Here is a 16,435-nt window from a genome sequence, read left to right on the forward strand (position 1 = left end):
TTCCCTCCCAGGAAAATGCAGTTAAGATTACAGCCTTCAGAGGTGCTAGCAAAACTTGCAGTACCATTTCTCTTTTTCTCTCCAAATATGCTTTCAGCTTGATGTGTTATGTCTCTTAACTCAATCACTAGTTTACCACTTGAGTAACATATCTCTGTATTTACTATTTTTAAAATAATAACAATAAGCAGGTTGTTACTGCACTTGTCTTTTGGTATTTAGTTCTTGTTACATGTTCTGTTCACTGAGCTCTTCGGTTTTTAAATTAGAAAAGGGGGGGGGGCCTTTTCTGAGGATTGTTTCATTAGTTCTGTATTGTAATCCTACCCCAAACTGGCAAGCATTCCACATGCATACACAGAAAACATTAATTTGCCATTTTCTCAGATTAAGAGTGAATGATTAGTAAGGCGCTATTAGGGCTTCACACTGCATGTCATAAATCGCATGCATAATCCTCATTTACTTTATTGTGAAATGCAAGGCAATGCACAAAGAAATATGCCAGTGGGAAAAAAGAATCAGTTTTAAACTAAATTGCTTTCATCCACTTCTCTCTCCACCCTTGCCAGAATAATCAAAACTATCTTTATTTTTATTCTTCCTTAAGGACACAATGAACGCTCAGTTAGTTTCTTTCTGCAAGAATAGCCTCAGGAAGTAAAATTGTGCTGTTGCTCATTTCTGCTCTTATATCTGTATTTTATACTTTTATTTAGTTTAAATTATGAACCATAGCTTGCCAAGGCAGTTCAGTATAGACAAGATGGATCCTGTCTACCAAAAGTCATTCCTCACAAATACTCCCTGTTCCTATGTCTATTGTTTATATGCAATTAACCAACACTCATATTGTGTAGTGGTGTTTGTAAGCCAGTCACATAATTGCTCCTACACAAACTCCAATCTTTGTCATCCTTCCAACTCCATGGATGGAAGGAGATTGATTTCTTCACCTCCTACCTTTGGCCTTCACTTTCTTGTGCACTTGTACCCTTTCCCATGCTGAGAAGGAAAACAAAGAGTTCTAGGAAGCAAAGATGGGGAATGACACATTTAGATATTTAGATTGGTCATAATGTCTTGTTCCCAAGGTGGAATTTTGATCTCCTACTGGAAATTTGGAAATGACATATTCTCATCCATTTTATATGTCCTTTGTGGCAATGTCTAAAGGTGTTTCACAAGTGATTCTATCTCTCTTTGGACACTCTATTCCTTCTTGTGATTAGAATGGAAAGGGGGAGACGAGAGAAATATGCTAGCTCAGCCCCTTACTGTTGTCCTCACCACCCTCCTTGAATTCAGAGCATGTACAGTATCTGCAGCAGGGAGTATGTTCTACCCAGAATTTATAACCCCCCAAAAAACTGGGGTTCCTACAGGGTAGAAAAAGCTCCTTGCTTCAAAGGTTATCTCTCCAATGCATGGAAGGTGATGGGGATGGCTTGTGTGTGTGTGTGTGTGTGTGTGTGTGTGTGAAGCTAGCATCTTCACCCTTGCCCCCCCCCCCCATCATATGAAGGAACAGAATGCCTGGATAGAATGGTACAGTCCTATACATTTCTAATCAAAAGAAAGCCCTACTGAGTTCTTGGATTGCAACCTGCTAGTTCGGTGCTATGCAGAAGTAAATCCCACTGTATTCAGTGTGAATAGCTAAAGCCTTGTGTTCTGTTTTTAAACACGAAAACAGAGAAGTTACACATTTCATTTTGTTTCAAGGTGGGAGGGTTGGGGTTCCTTAGTGAGTGAATATTTCATGACAGTGGCAGTTTTTCAATGTTGTTTGGGGGGGTGGGTTATGAGACAAATCTGTTACCAGGCAGTAGTAAGGAATAGCAGTGTGGAGGAATAGCTATGAAAAGTCAACGGGGGGGGGGGAGGAGAATCATGCTGTCCAATTGTTATCTAGTACAAAATGGTGCTGTGCTGCTGTATTGCACATTTGAAAAGAAAGCTGCACCAAATCAATATTAGTCCCTGTTTATTAAGACAGAAGGCACCTGCTGTGTGCATAGAACTGGTGCGACAAACTAGATAATGTGGCAATCTTGTGAAGGCATAGCAAACAAAAGAGGCAATGGACTGAAATAATGTGAGAATTACAGTCCTGACTTTATTACTGACGTCGAGGGAAACAGTTCTATTGATACTGGGGAATATTTTTCTGGATGAATTTGTTGGTGGTGTTTTATCTTGTAATTTTTGTTGGCATAATTAGTTAATATTCAACTAAATTTCAGTCCTTGACACCCACTTTTTAACAGTGAAGTCAGTATGTTATATCCAAGATACAAGGGGTGTTTTTTTTTGGTGGGGGGGGGGAGGAAGTAGACTATGCCTAGAGTCCCTTCTAACCCCTGGATCCAGCAAGTGTTAAAATATAAGCCAGGCTAACTTCCTGATGAGTTGATCCTGGGTGATAGGCCATTATGGGGAACAAAGGAAAGGGGCTCTGTGTGAGATGATAAATCCCCCAACTTGTGGATAGTTAGAAGGGCAAAGCCAGAATTTGTAGGGATGTGGGTAAGAAGAAAAGCAGCAAGAGAGAGAGAGAGAGAGAGAGAGAGAGAGAGAGAAGTGGAGGAATATTTGATTTCTATTTGAATTCAAGGCTGCAACTATGGGAGAAACAAGACCCTTTTGGGGTGTTAATGCCGTGAACGCCTCCACCATAGGTTCAGTTGGTATAAATTTGTAAACCATATATCATAAAGCCACCCAGGGTGCCAATTTGAATGAAATATTTTTTTGGGGGTGGGGCAGGTAAACCCCGCCCTGCATAATTGATCACAAGATGTGACACATGCACATTATTTGAATGGCAATACATACCAACTTGGGAGAGGGGCTCAAACATTTTATGGGGGGGGGGGCTGATGTGACCTCAGCCCCTAGGAGTTGGCTTCTATGAAGACACCACTGTGCCTCATCCCAAAAGGAATCTCACACTGTTTGGAGATTGGGGGGACGTGCAACAATATTTGTTTGTTTGTTTGTTTGTTTGTTTCTATACCGCCCTATACCCAAGGGTCTCAGGGCAGTTCACATAAAATACCAAATATGTAAAATCAAAGCAACAACAACAACCCAGTAACCCCCCCCCCCAAAGAGCCAGCATTTTAAAAATGGTATAGGTATATAGATCAAGTCAGGCAAAGGCCTGGAAAAAAGGAATGTTTTTGCCTGGTGCCTAAAGGTGTATAGTGAGGGCACCAGGCAAACTTCCCTGGGGAGAGCATTCCACAGATGGGGAGCGACTGCAGAGAAGGCCCCTTCTCATGTTGCCACCCTCCTGACCTCTCGAGGGGGAGGCACATGAAGAAGGGCATCGGAAGATGATCTCAGGGTCCAGGTAGGTTCATATGGGAAGAGGCAGTCCTTGAGGTATTGTGGTCCTGAGCTGTTTATGGCTTTATAGGTCAAAGCCAGCACCTTGAATTGGGCCTGGAAACTAATCAGTAGCTAGTGCAGTTGGACCAGGATTGGTGTAATATGCTCAAACCGTCTTGCTCCGGTGAGCAACCTGGCTGCTGAATTCTGCACTGGCTGAAGTTTCTGAACCGTCTTCAAAGGCAGCCCTACGCATAACGCATTGCAGTAATCTAACCTTGAGGTTACCAGACCATAGACAACAGTGGTTAGGGGCTATCCCTGTCCAGATAGGGGCATAGCTGAGCCACCAGCCGAAGCTGATGGAAGGCACTCCGGGCCACTGAGGCGACCTGAGCCTCAAGCGACAGCAAAGCATCCAGGAGTATCTGCAAGCTATGAACCTGCTCCTTCAGGGGCAATGTTAATCCATCCAGAGCAGGCGACCTCCCAGTCATCTGGTCTAGGGAACCACTCACTAACCTCAGTCTTATCTGGATTGAGCTTCAGCCCGTTGGCTCTCATCTAGTCCGTTACCGAGGCAAGACACTGGTCTAGCACTTCCACTGCCTCACCTGCAGCTGTAAAGGAGAAATAGAGCTGGGTGTCATCAGCATACTGCTGACAATGTACTCCAAACCTCTGGATAACCCCACCCAGCGGTTTCATGTAGATGTTAAACAACATGGGGGATAGAATTGAGCCCTGCAGAACCCCACATTGGAGGTTCCATGGGGCTGAAAAGCACTCCCCAAGTAACACCCTCTGGGTGCCACCCACTCCTAGTTTGGAGAGTCACTCCAGAAGGATACCATGGTTGATGGTATCGAAAGCCACTGAGAGGTCGAGAAGAATCAACAGGGACATGTTTCCCTTGTCTCTCTCTCTCGACAGAGGTCATCGTACAGGGCGACCAAGGCAGTTTCTGTGCCAAAACTAGGCCTAAACCCCGATTGAAATGGGGCTTATATTCTTATATTCTTCTAAGCACATTGCTCTTTTTTCCTCATTCATCCACTTACACAATTCAACTTTGATAGGATTTGTATTGTGTTAAATAAATACATAAAATATTATTTTGCACACCCTGAACTTTGTTTTAGAAGCCTTTCTCCCAGCTTCTACCCCACCTGTTTGTCTATAGAGGGGATATTAACAACCAAGAACAACAAACAAAACCTGGCCACAACCATTATTCCGATTTCACCAGTTACAGCAGAATCATTACCAGCCTGACTAATAGAGCTATGTGTTTTCAGGGACTGGGGGGAGGGGAGGGGAGGAATGATTGTGTTTTAAAAGTTTGCTTTCAAGGGAGCAATTCCACAAACATTGCTGTTGTGTGTAACTTCCATTCATTTCAATTAAGTTTTCATGAATCTTCATTGCCACAAAAAGGAACACCACATTTTCTTTAGGGAGAAAATGAGAAAAATAAATATATGATCCTGCAGAATTGTAGCAAGTAAAATGGCATAGGCTTTGTCCTTTGTGTTTCAAAATATGGGAGGAAAAGCCAGAAGTATGTTTAATATTTATTACAGTACCAATTTTGTGAGTGTAAATAATTTATTAGGATGGCTATCCATATAATAACCCACATTATACCATATGGTTAGAATGCCTCTTGAAGTCTTGGGCTGACAAGTCAGAGTGTCTGTTCCCATAATTAGACACAAGGGAGATCACAATAGCTATTTTGTAAGCTGCAGCCTAGTCTCTTTTGCATTTTGGATTTACATTTGTTTGTTTTACAGGCTTGCAAAGATTTTGTGAAGACATTGAGATGATGATTGGATTCCAGCCAAACAAATTCTGGAGAGTCTGTTGGGCTTTTGTGACCCCAACTATTTTAACAGTAAGCATCAGAAAAAGGGGGTTTCGATTGAGAAGGGAAGACTATCCTGAAACATCTGTTTCTTTCTGACACTTTTCCTTCTTCCTCACTGCTAATCATGCAATAATAGCCGCAACATCTGTTAGTTAAACCTGCTATTTTCGAATGAAACAAAGAGAGATTTCTACAATGTATTTAGAGAACAATCATACCCACATTAATCAATGTTGATGGGGGGTAGCATTGCATGTATTTAGCTCTCTTCCAGCCTGCATAGGTGGAGACAAGTGCCACCAGGTGGGTTTTTACTGGGGAAGGGGGAGCTCCATCATAGCAGGTGGGGGGGGAGGTGTCCTTGTTTCATTTAGTCAGATTGAAAACTACTTCCAGCTGTAGCCAGTGGGAAAGCCCTGACACTGGGTGTGGTAGAGCAAGGTGTTGTACCTTTGAACGCACTGGATCCAAAGCCCATGGATCCCTGTGTTTGGGGCCCCTCTGCTACACAAGCTTGGAATTACAGGAAACACCACCACAATCTTCCACTCTGGCCAGTGCAAGCTAGAAGGCTTTGGAGCTGATGATGGATCCATCATTCTGCTCCTCCCTAAGGATTGCTCTGCCAAATACTGCAATGTACTTATCCAAGCTTCTAGTATCACAGAATAATCTTTATTCATTAGATGGCTGCTTTCCCTTTATTTCTAATCCTTGTTTTCTGTTATTTCATACTGTGTGTGTGTGTGTGTGTGTGTAAACAACTTGTCTAGATGGGGATAATGAGGCACCAATAAATTCTCCAAAACAAGCCCTATTGAAATGCACTGAAATGAAGTAACTTGCTCTTGCGTAGCTCCTATCTATTTATCTAATTATACTGTGTGCAAGTATGAACCAAACAAGGATGTAAAGTATATATAAAAATATAGGGTTGTTGTTTTTCTATTGTAAGCTTCAGTTTCATCATAGGTTAAATGACAGACGCTTCATATTGCAGTGGCTGCAGTCCTGTCTGTAGTTAATGACTTACAGTACTTTAACTTAATAAGTTAGGCAGTATGACAGCTGCTTTGTAGCGAGCTATCATGCTGAAATGGCAAGTATATGTATATCAGAATCATCTGGATGAGGAATCAAAGAGGCCCATACAGTTGACCTCGCCCATGTGGTTCCAGTCAGTAGCAGCCAGTTTGCTGGGTCAGAGCTGTCATCCCAACACTGGTGATGCTGCAGCTTACCTGGATGGTGCAAGGTAGAGACAGGTCAAGGCTGTGTTGATGCCCTGGCAGGAGCACTGGATTGGCTCTGCTGGTGCATCCATGCAGGCATGACTTGATATCACCCTGCCCTGCTCTGCGGCATCCCATCAAGGAATGCTGCAGCTTTGCTGGTGTTAGACAGCTCCACTGTACCACACCAGCCGCAGCTGTTTCCAGTATACAAAATCTCACCATGAATAAGCACCTTACACCATCACCTGCTCACATAATATAGGGGGAGCCCTAAGTCCTAAGTATTTCCTACAGTATTAGCACAGGAAAAACAGCTGGGAGGAATGAACACATGCAGCCTAACCAATGTGAAACTCTGAACCTACGGTAATTGTATTTGTCAGTTTGGAAAGGGCTAAATCTCAAGCTCTAGGTTTGCCAAGGCGCTCACAGATGGAAATGAGCCTCATGGCAGTTGATAGGAGGAGTGCATTTGAGTAAGCCATATGCTTAAATGCTCTGTTGAACAGAGATGCCATCTTTCTAAGAAGTGAACTCGTTTTTGAGGCTGGGTGGAGTAATGTGTTGCCAAGTGTTCATTTCTCTCTAGAACAATGGCTGCTCTCTTAATCAAGTTCACTTACTGAAACTGAGTCATTGTGACAAACCTTTCTAGTAAACATGGCTTTGCTTTCTGTGCACAGCTAATGTATTCCAATGCAAAGCACAAGATACAATTTTTTTAAAAAAATGTTTGTGCAATTTAGCAGCAAATGATTCCTAGTGCCACTAGGTGCCACTCTGTATCAGGAGCTTCAATTTTCCAGTGCTAGATATATTCTCTCTCTCTCTCTCTCTCTCTCTCTCTCTCTGTGTGTGTGTGTGTGTGTGTGTGTGTTGTGAGATGCTAACAGAAAAAGGAAGGGGAAATCCATTAATATTTCTATAGTTGTCAAGGTCAATCTGCAAACTGCTAAACAGTGTGGCACCCACATTATCATCATTTGGGGGGGGGGGAATTGAACAAAGGCATTTATTATATAAGCAGCCATAATCACATATGCTTCCTGACGTCTCTCCTATCTTATTGCAGTTTATTCTTTGAAGTATTATGGGGATACCTTTGTATTTTAAAACAGATTAATGACCATTTTCAGAAATCGAAAGATGGAACGGAAGTGCCGTTTGTTCACATTGACTGTAATCTGAATCCCCGAGGAAGGAACACCCTACACTTCCTTCTGAACATGACCCTATACTATTATATTCTCTTAGCACCTGTTATTTGCACTGAGATAAAATAATCCTTCATCCCCATCCTCCACACCTAAACAGCTTATTGAAGGTAGAACGTTTTAAACCCTTTATGTCCAAGTGTTAGAACCTAAAGCAGTCTGTTTCTTCCCAGACTGAAAGCCTAACCACAATTAATCCAATAGTTTTAAAAAAAATCAGTACATTTAAGCATTTCTACTGTAGATTAAAGCTAGGGGTACAAATCAGGGACACCATGGACAGGGATATTCACTGTTGTCAATTTTGTCACTCACCTATTCCTTCCCCCCACCCCAACATCTCTGCTTTCTCTTATTAATTGGGAACTGCATGTCTCTGTCAATAGGTGATTATTATTTTTTATGAGAAAGAAAAAGTGTGATGGATGTAAATGAGTTGGTTAATTTAAGACCAGTTAAAGTAATAAGATGCTATCTTTGAAAAATCCCACTAAAATTCAGGATTTATTAATGCATGTTAGCAGACAGAAAGGTAGGCAATGTGTGTGTTCACATGCTATATTTAAATAGCTAACATAAAGGAACACCCTGACTCAGAAATGGTTAAAATTTGTATAGTATTGTTGCATAGTTTTATTCACTTCCTTTTGGAAAAGCAGAGATGATTTAGAAGTATAAAAAGACTTTACTATTCCCACTAAACATAGATGACATGTTGACCTGATTACCCAGACTCCAAGCACAGGACGGCCAGATCACAACATGGAAATCTTGCCTGTTGTTGTTGTTGTTGTTGTTGTTTTAAACTAACAAAAACTAAATACTTACTTTAAAAAACTGGGGTCATTGTCGACTGCAGAATTTCATCAGTATTGTTCTCCAAATTTATTGCCACCTGGACAGCAGCAAGCAATGCTCCCAGAATTCACCCACTTGCTATTTACAGATTGTGTTCTATAAATGAAAAACTTTCAGACAAAAAAATTCCACAAAATCTATTTCCTTTTCCTCCTTATCATTGGGATGCTCTTTTGTCCTAGCTAATGGGGGTGGGGTGAGAGGCCCTGTGCGATTTTTCAAACATAAACCAATCCAGAAGAGGAGAGTGCCCCTTTTATGACACAACACACATAGTTTTGAGACATTTTACCACTCCAAGACTGGCTTGGAGTAGAAAAATACCCCACAAAACTATATATTTCAGTTTCAGGCTATCCTATGTTACCACACGTCACTTGCCCAGTCATTTTAGATTTTATATGATATATTGGTAGGTAGATGGGGTTGAAAACTACACAGCAAAATTGGCTATGCCCAATTCTTAGTTTTCTTGGAAGAGCGTTAAAGTCCTATTGTAGTTACTGTATCTCTGAATCATAATTCTACTTTCATATGCATAATGTGCTCAGCACCTTTGTACACATGTAGTAAAACTCAGCAAGGTCAAGGGATGCCACTGTTCAGTACTTCAGTGTGATGTGGTGAAGGTCACTGTGATTATCACCAGCCGAAATCTGGAAATTTTGGCAGATTCCAGCTGCAGAAATCCACATCTGCCAGGGGTTCTTCCCATCTCTAAGTCCAGGCATGTTATTGGCCTGTGAGGGAATAAAACAAAAGACTAAGCTAGCTGGTCATGGCATTGTATCTTCCTTAAGCAAGGTGATTCAGGTGAACTGTGGTTCAAGATTAGGAACCTATGAAACTGGCTTATTCTGAATCAAACCATTCATGGTTTCCATTACTAATCCCATCAATATATCTCTGTAACACGTCTCCAATAAGCAAAGTTGCTATCGCACATGCAGAAAACAAGTGCAGCTATTTGAAGTATGCTCTGTCAACCAGCTTTAAGTCCTGACTGTGTAAGGTCCAAATCTGATGTTGCATTGACCCCTTATTGAAAAAAGACAAAATTCTGGTACATTGCTATGGTCCACAGGGTGGAGCCTAAGAGTTCAGGGATGAAACTTCATTAGGAAAAGACCTTCCCACTTGCCCAGGCATTTTATATGTGATTTTTGCAATTGAGTTCTATTCTGTTTGTAGCTATATTTGTTTGTTTTTTGTTTGCTTCGCCTTCTTGTATTTTGCTATGCTTATTTGTTTGCTTTAAATTGTGTGTTGTATAACTGAATTTCATTCATGCTTTAGTACACCACCTTGAAATCTTTTGATGAGTGGCTCAGAAATCTTATTTTAAAAAATTTGCAGATCCTTTTAAAATGTTCTGCTCATATAAGGGACTCAGCTATTGTATATGCTTCTGCTAAGCAACAGCAGCCACACATATTTTCAGATCACAATCCATGTTTCATCCGGGTTACATTCACTGGAAAGCAGTGAATGGCATACACAAAGAACAGATTTCTCCACAAAGTTAGCTATACCACAGTTCAAGTTGTGTGTGTGCATTGTATGATCCAGGATTTATGTGTGATGTAGGAAACACACACACACACACACACACACAGAGAGAGAGAGAGAGAGAGAGAGATGAATTATACCAGGAATGGTTGTTGTCCTAGTTGCTCCTTTGTAACTGGCTGATGAATGCTTCTTGCTCCAATCTCTTCTATTCCTGAGTAGGTGGCAGAGATAGGTTGCATTGCAGCCAGACTGGCAGCAAACTGAAAACTACAAGCAGGTTGGATTTGCTTTATCAAAGGGCTGCCCCCTCTATCTAGCCCTGAGAGGTGTCTGCCATTTGACTCAGTTGCTGCCTGCCATGTGCCCGCTAGGCACTGACCTCCTCCTCCTCCTCCTCCTCCCTGCCACCATTGCCTCTTGTGGGTGCAAGTGAATGAGGCTACCAGCAGAGGCAGCTTGCCTTCTCCACTGCCTTCCTTCTTGTCCTTACCTCCTGGCCTGCTCACCACCTGCAGTCCTCAGCAGTAATGGCATCAATTTAAGTGAATAACAACATCAGAAAAAGAAATAATAATAATATGGGGGTAGAGGGGATTACAAAGGAAACAAACTAGCCTTTCCCTCCCTTGTCCAACAGCAGGGAAAGATCCCAGATCCCCTAATGGGCCTCGTTCATTTTTGTTGACATGAAGCTGCATGTGTCTCCCCACCCTACCCCACCCGCCTTTAAAAAACAACAACAAAGCAGCAAAGAGAGGCTTTAAGCTGAGGAAATGTTGGAGAAGGCACTGCCCAACTCTTTCTCTTCCAGCCAAAATCTACCCCTTTTCTGCTCAGAATCACCCCCAGGTCACTGTCCTACCCAAGGGAAGAAAGATACAGTATGGAACAGTAACATGTGTAGAGTTATGTTCATAACAGAGGAAGTTTTTCACGCTGATAAACAGGCATATAGTGCTGTACATAAGACTGAGAGAAAGCCAACCTGCGTCTTTCTTGTCTCTGTCTTTGTTCAGACTAATATTAGATGTAACTAACATTTGCTGTATAGGAATAGTTAAGGTTACCGGTACTTTTAAATGGATCTACATCTCACGAGTTGTCATTTTTTAATATATGCATTAATGGCAACAGTGTTATAAACCTTCTGTGTTAAATTATTGTAAACGTAGGCAGTTCATAGATGTTACTGAATTATGCACCAGCAGAAGCAGATGCATTGCTCCATATAAAGTAAGTGCAATGAAATAATAATACAATTACATAGTTTCGACTATGGCAGACCAGCACGGCTACCCACCTGTAACTGTTCTGAAGAAGTGTGCATGCACAACTCAGTTGGTCTCTAAGGTGCTACTGGAAAGAATTTTCTATTTTGTTTCGACAATTACATTCAGTTACACTGCCAATAGACTGCATAATAAAGTTTTTTTTTTTACTGTAGGTACTGTAGGTAAATTTTGGTCTCATTCCCACATGTAAATATAACTTGATTCCATTGATGTCTGTGGAATTATGCTAGGTTTACACTGGTACAACAGAGCCTCTGATCTGATTATAGAAGTATATTTATTGTAGTATATGGCCTGTTTATGTGCACGTACAAATTCATAGAGTTTCAAATGAATCAAATTGTGTTTGTATGTATAATGTACTCATACGTTTCGTACAGTTTGTATCCAAGTGTGTTTGCTGACGTTTTTTGTTTGTTTGTTTACCAGTTCATCCTTTGCTTCAGCTTCTACCAGTGGGAACCCATGACTTATGGCAGCTACCACTACCCAGGCTGGTCTATGATACTCGGATGGTTGATGCTAGGTTGTTCTGTTATCTGGATTCCCATTATGTTTGTGATAAAAATGCACATAGCTCCTGGCAGATTTATTGAGGTAAGTCTTAGACCTTCTCTTCCATTTTTAAGGATATAGGATAAGGTTGGCGTCTCACATATTTACAACAGTTTCAAAAACAGTGCTTAGAAAAGGAAAAGAATTACAGTACCTCCCATTAACATAATAATGATTCAGCACTGATGGAGTGGTGATGGTCCACATTGACTTAGAATATATTGTTGCACACGAATCTTCAAGCAGTGTGAGATTCCTGGGGTTCTAGGCCCTTACCCAAGGGTTTGGTTTCCATGGAATGAGGGACAGTGGAGATTATGATGTCTTTATGAGATTTGGTTTATTTACACATATAGACAACCTGAGCGTACGATGGAGGAGGTCACAACATTAACACCCCAGAAGACCTTGCTTCTCCCATAGCCCACAGCCTTGGATTCAAATAGAAACCAAGCATGTCCCTGTCTCTCCAGTTTCTGGCTGCTTCTAGCCCCCTCACACACAAGAACAGCCACTTCAACTCTGGTCCATGTCCTTTTTTCTTACAGCCAGGTGAGGTAGGGCACCAGCTGCTTGTCCTCTGGCACAAAGCCACTTCCTTTTTTACCCTAACAGCCCATACTTAGAGGGGCATTAGCTCACCAAGCAGCTGGCCTGGCTATTCCAACAATTGAATCTCTGCTGGATCCAGGAATTAGAAAGGGTTTAGGGCTAGGCATATAGCCTAACCGCCCTACTCACAACAATATTTAAGGGCCTGTTCTATTGATATAATGGAGTCAAGTCGAAAGATTTTAGGCCTAGTGGATGAGGCAAGACACTCCACAGTCTGAACTGTTGTTGAAATGGTGTATGTAAACTGCTTTGAATACTTGAAAGTACTATGTGTTCAATAATACATAAAATTGCAAATAATAATTGCACTAATAAATAAAAATGCAAATTTTATTTAGGGGACAAGGCCTGGTTTCTGGGGATTATCATTTCCTTTCTTTCAAAAGAAGTAAATAGCAAACATAGCTTCTGAGTTATCAAGTAGTGACACAGCAAAGCAATAAAAACAAGAGTTTATTGTTTTGTTTTGATTCTTCTGAACTACCTGTAAAGTGAGTTAATACCTATAACAAAAGCTATTGCAATTTTCAGGCTGCCACCCCTTCTTTCTTAAGTCAGTAACTTTGTTCATCGAATTCTAACCTTAAGAGGACTGGCTTGCATATTCAAAAAACCTGCCATCATTTCTTCTTTTAAATGATATTACCCAAAGTAGTGCCAAAACATTGCATCTTATCTGAAAGGAAATTATTTCGCTGAAGCAGTTATTTCATTTTCAGCACAGTATCTGGAGTTACCCAGTTCATTACAGTCAATTTGGGAGGCAAAGGTTGCAAGCTGGTAATTAAGCAGATATTAAAATAACTGAAATGGCGGCTTGATTCCCTTTAATAGGCAATAAACATATAATTGTTCCCTTTTAAACCATCATAAATATGTTTTTCTTTGCTTTTTTCTATATAAAATTCACCAGTCAAATTATTTATCTTTAACAATGACTTCAGTTTTTAATTGTCTGCATCTCTGCAGAATTAACCCATTGCTTCCCCTCCACACATAGTACTAAAATAATTTGTGATCTGATAATTAAAATATTTGTATAGTCCTGGCATTGTATTGCTTTTTGGTCATCTGTATACTTTGGGGAAATTTGCTAAACAAAAATCCAATTATTTTCATGCAGCAACCTACTGCTTAGATGATTGAGCTAAATAATTGAGCACATGTCCTTTGGTGTGTGAATTTGGTGATGGGTGTCTGTGATTGTGAGTTGTTTTCATGTGCCTGATTTTGGGGACACAGGAGAGAGAGAAGATGCGGAAGGCCAGATAATTAAAACCTGAATGCTTTTTTCTACTAGCCTTGTGGAAAACAAACACGGAATGGCAGGGTATTGTGATATTACTGTGCAGCGTAATTAATTTCACCTGATCCTGATCTGCTTTCTGTAACTTTTTAAATTCTCCTCTCTCCTGCAAATTCTAGAGGCTCAAGTTGGTCTGCTCTCCACAGCCAGATTGGGGACCATTTTTGGCTAAACACCGTGGTGAACGATACCAGAATATGATAGACCCACTGGGAACGTCTTCCCTTGGACTTAAACTGCCACCGAAAGATTTTGAACTGGAGACCCAGTGCTAGTAATTCCCCCACTTGTGGCTATGTTGTACAGCCCATTCCTTCCTTCCTGCTTTCTTTCTTTCTTTCTTTCTTTCTTTCTTTCTTTCTTTCTTTCTTTCTTTCTTTCTTTCTTTCTCATTGTCCCCTTTCCTTCTCACAGTGCCTGAAAGTGGTTGCTTAGAAAGTAAGATATACAGTTGCATGCTTGTAGTAAAGAACTAGATAGACCACTTTAAGTACTGGGTTTGGTTTTTACACACAGTGGTGCCCAGGAAGAAATACATTCATTGTGAAACAGTGACAATCAGTCAGTTGCTTTGGGAAATTGCTTCCGGGAGCACTGGGCCAATCCTACACTTTCACACAAATAGTTTTTGTTCTGTTGCAGTCATATGAGTGGGATACAGGTTGCTGGCACCATCTGGGAACACCATGAGCACTGCCTCTGGTTTAGTTTTGCTGACAGACAAGTGGGTTGGCAACTATATGTTGTGCTGGGCAGATACATCCATGGTTGCTATCTTACTGTTGGGTTTTACACAAAAAAAGTGAATGTGTTACCAAAACAACCATCTAGTACAGAAGTACCCATAGCCTACTTTCATGACCTGCAAAAAACCAGTAAATATAGGGGCTAAAATGGCGGGGGAAATTTACTAGGTTTGCCTGACTGTGGCAGAGTCACAACAATTCGTTTTCCTGCTCTGTGGTTATTGATTTTAAAGGACATTAAATTAGGCATGGGAACCATCTCTGGACCAAGTGTCTTAATATGTAAAATTATTGGAATACTACAACTAAGTGGTTGGGCTGCCATTTTGGCAAATCCTTTTCATATCTATTTGCCCCAGCCATCAACCACCCTAATATCTTAATGGAATGTGTGGCCATAACTGGATATATAGCTAGGAGAAGAGTCAAGCTAGTGGCCTATTGATCTTGTTCTTTACTAAACCTGACATGCGGGCTGCCCTGAAACTTGCTATCTTAGAGCCAGTCAGGCCAAAGTCTTTCTCAACCTGAGATCTCTTTTAATGAGCATTCTGAGGTTTGTACCTGGAATATAATACACAAAAACATGTGCTCTCTGAATTATGGCCCTCTTCCCCCCCCCCCTCATCCTGCAGTTTTTCTGCTTCACACACAAGCTGGAGTTGGTTGTAGGAAACAATTTAAAATTGCAGGATGCAGCTGAGAGTTAGTATGCAACATATGGGACTAGATTCCTACCTCGGTGATGCCAGATACAAAAGTTGAAAGACTCCCCTGAGTTTGGACTAAATCTTCCAGCATTTACACCATAGGAGCCGAATACGGCCCACTGATTCTGCCAACATGTCTTCCATTCCGTGGCTGCTAGTTACCCTGGCACTAGCAGAGCTGCATTGTAACACATACAAGGAGACAGCCTTTCAATATAGTGCACTAATATAATATGATACTTGGCATTGGTGTGGAGAGAGATTAATGAGCCTTTCAGGCTCTTTTAAAGGGGTGTGTGTGTGTTTGTTTGTGTGTAGAAAAATAAAATAAGAGCATGATGTTGAATACTGTGGGAGACAAAGCTGTATCTCTGTTTTGATGCAAGAGAGTGCCAGGCTGAGGCAGATGGGCACCCCTGTCTTAATTAATTTCATGCATTTCAATTAATACTCTACTAGGTTTTTATTTCTGTTTCATCAAAATGCCTCAGTTCTCAGTATTTTGAAATATCTTAATCATTTTGGCAAACTGAAGAGAGGGAAGAAAATGCAAGTCCTCATTTTAGGTTTGTCTCAAATATGTTTTCCTTGCTTCCCACTCTTCCGTTCACACTCTCTCCTTCTCAAGAAGCCATCGTATAATTTGTGCCTAATTTTATATTCTTACAATAGTATGTATGTCGTAGCTTCTACATAGAAAACAGTTGTTGGCGTTTAGCTCTGTAGATCATCTGTGTCTTTTGTCCCTGCTATTTTCTTACAAAGTTCTTTATACAGCCTTTCGATGTATTCTTCTCTTTCAGCCAGCAGGGTGAGTGAAGTAACTGAACCCTGAATTTAGTCTATAAAATTGTTGCTATTATTAATTGTAAAATAATTATTACTATATACGACACATAACTTTTCAAAGACAAATTCTTCCTCAAAACAGGTGTACATACTTTGCTTTTATACCCCTCCTCCCAATCCACATTTATTCCAAACTCATGTGCCATTAACCACCACCACAAGTTGCAGTGGTATAGGGACAGTCTAAAACAAGAAAGAGCAAGAATTGTGTTTCTTGGACATGCCACCCATAAATGCGTTACTGCACACAGTACACCCCATATCATTACGCTGCAACATGTGCAGTGATGTACAAGTATTAATCTTAAAGTAGTTTTAAACCTAACAACTAGATTGA

At 40.9% G+C, this 16,435-nt stretch overlaps 1 protein-coding gene across 1 annotated transcript in view; it reads left to right on the forward strand.

The window, feature by feature from the left end:
• Positions 1–15,146, forward strand: part of SLC6A5 (solute carrier family 6 member 5) — an 80,968-nt gene extending 65,822 nt beyond the window's left edge. Inside the window, exons 14-16 of the mRNA XM_033150859.1 lie at positions 5,133–5,233; positions 11,747–11,914; positions 13,913–15,146. Coding sequence (XP_033006750.1) covers positions 5,133–5,233; positions 11,747–11,914; positions 13,913–14,068 — 425 coding nt within the window. The 3' untranslated portion in view covers positions 14,069–15,146. The remainder of the gene's footprint in view (positions 1–5,132; positions 5,234–11,746; positions 11,915–13,912) is intronic.
• Positions 15,147–16,435: the final 1,289 nt, after the last annotated feature.

The sequence above is a fragment of the Lacerta agilis genome, chromosome 1, assembly GCF_009819535.1.
Source record: "Lacerta agilis isolate rLacAgi1 chromosome 1, rLacAgi1.pri, whole genome shotgun sequence".
In the NCBI taxonomy this organism is placed as follows: domain Eukaryota; kingdom Metazoa; phylum Chordata; class Lepidosauria; order Squamata; family Lacertidae; genus Lacerta; species Lacerta agilis.